This window comes from Colobus angolensis, unplaced genomic scaffold, assembly GCF_000951035.1.
Source record: "Colobus angolensis palliatus isolate OR3802 unplaced genomic scaffold, Cang.pa_1.0 Scaffold53, whole genome shotgun sequence".
Classification (NCBI taxonomy): Eukaryota; Metazoa; Chordata; class Mammalia; order Primates; family Cercopithecidae; genus Colobus; species Colobus angolensis.
The window spans coordinates 4,214,749-4,216,964 of NW_012118821.1; the positions used below are offsets into that span (position 1 = coordinate 4,214,749).

At 35.6% G+C, this 2,216-nt stretch overlaps 1 protein-coding gene across 1 annotated transcript in view; it reads right to left on the reverse strand.

Annotated features, from left to right (window-relative positions):
• Window positions 1–2,216, reverse strand: part of CPSF3 (cleavage and polyadenylation specific factor 3, 73kDa) — a 64,725-nt gene that overhangs the window by 45,174 nt on the left and 17,335 nt on the right. Inside the window, exons 8-9 of the mRNA XM_011960980.1 lie at window positions 1,568–1,773; window positions 248–406 (exon numbers count right to left, since the gene is read on the reverse strand). Of these exons, the coding sequence (XP_011816370.1) occupies window positions 248–406; window positions 1,568–1,773 (365 nt within the window). The remainder of the gene's footprint in view (window positions 1–247; window positions 407–1,567; window positions 1,774–2,216) is intronic.

The following is a 2,216-nucleotide window of genomic DNA, read 5'->3' on the forward strand; positions in this document are numbered from 1 at the left end:
TTGCAACCAGATGAGCACTTCTCAAACTTTAATTTGTACATCAATCACCTGGGACCTCATTATGCCATTCAGTGTCTGCATAATTCCACATCCTACGCTCATATCTAGCTACCTATTCTCATCCTCATTTTTAAAAATCAAAACTTGTATTATTTAAAGATTTACTTCAGTGCAAAAACCTGTGAGGACCCTACCACCTCCGTAATTCTGATTAGGAATAACACAACAGCCTGTGACTGTAACTGACCTTGGCAAGTGTCCCTTCCACACAGTATCCTGCTATAATGACACCGTTCCTCTTATCAGTACACCAGCTTTCAAATAACTCTCTGGATAAGCCACTTTGCATCATGCCTGGGGAGGCCATTACAACACTGGGACCAATGTCATCAAAATGATCCATGCTCTAAGACAGAAAACGGAATGGGAAAAGTATGTTAGCTACCAGCCGCTGACAAAGCATTCTTTCTTTTTAAAGAATAACAACAGGCTAAGGAAGAGATTAATCACACTACTGAAAGGGCCTTCACAAGATCGGTACACATTTTAAGTTCAGTTACCAAGTTCCTACGCAGTTTAGGCTAGGAATGGTAGAAAAACCAAGTAATAAAAAGCAGTCAGTTCACGCTGATCTTCAAAACCTTCTACTGGTAGCTAGAGAGCCATCAGAACCATCAGGACCATCTTCAGTGCCTAGCAGGCAGGCAGAAAAGTAAAAGGAAGAGTCAAATGGGTCTTGATCTACCCAAGACACAACTCTGAAAAAATATTCCCAAAGACTCACAATGGCTTTGCATGCTCCATGAATATTTTGAGCTGGCCTGGAAATCAAAAGGTCTAATGCTGTTCTAGGGAGAACTTGTCTATAATCCTTAAAAGCAGTTAACTTAAAATATATACTTTATGAACAAAGCCTATTTACAACTGGAAGACCACTTTTAAATTATTTCAGATATCAATTATTTTATTATGATTCAAGCATCAATTGAGTTAAACAGTATTTTTTAAATTAAATAAAATCAGATTTTATTGAATGCTTCTAGAAAAGTATATTAAAATTTTCATATATAGAATTTGCAGCACTAATCAAAAAGATGATTTGGTTTGAGTGAGAAGAGAAACTTAAATACATAATACAAGATACTTTTCTCCTCAGAACTTTTTATTCCTACAGCAAGAGATAAGTATTATAAATACTGAGAACACACGGCTACTTGGGGCAAGTGGCAAAATCTGTTGAAGCAAAAAAAGAATGTCAGCTGCTGAAGTTTTGATTTCTTGCAGAAAAACGACACCGGCTAGAGAAGAGGTAAGACTCCAGCAACAGGAATTCAGCTAGAGTCACTGACACGTACTGCCTATGATTTTTATTTTATTTTTATAGAGACACGGTCTCATTATCTTGCCCAGGCCAGTCTTAAACTCCTGAGCTCTAGTGATCCTCCTGCCTCGGACGCCCAAAAGGCTAAAATTACAGCCATGAGCCATCACTTGCAGCCTCGTACCTCCTACTCCTAATGACTGATTTGGTTTTATCCATCCTTGTCTTTCTTTCACAAGCACTCACCTTGAGGTTACTAATGTGTTTGAAAACAAAGGGATTATTGATGTTGATCTGTTTGCGGATTTTGTCATTCATGGCATTTACATATGTCTGGTACACTGCCATACACTTCTTGGCCAAAGATGATGCATAGTATATTGGAATGTCATGTAGTTCTGGGTGATTCTGCCAGTACTCATCTAGAGAGATTTTGCAAGAAACAAACATCACTTTGTTACATGGGGTAAATAGTTCAAATAATAAATGATACACATAGAAACAAGAAATGATACACACACAACCAAGAAATAAAGCACATAACTATATTTTAAAGAGTTTAAGCAAAATTATCCTGGTTGTAACTAACTTAAATTTACAAAACCAAAACTTACTTCTAAATGGCACATGACCTAAAAAAGAATGCTGTGATTATAGTTCAAAGATGTGGAGGCTTTTAAAAATGACTCAGTATAAATTTACACTGAAGTCTATAACTTATTACCATAACGAGACACTAAATAATACATTTTTATTTAAATGTATTAGAAAAACATATTAGAAAAAATTCTGTGGTTTTAAATAAAAATGTAGTATTAACATTTCAAACAGATTTATTGAGTGCTAATTACAAAATAGAATTGCCAAGAGTTCACCGATTTTGAACACTTAAAAA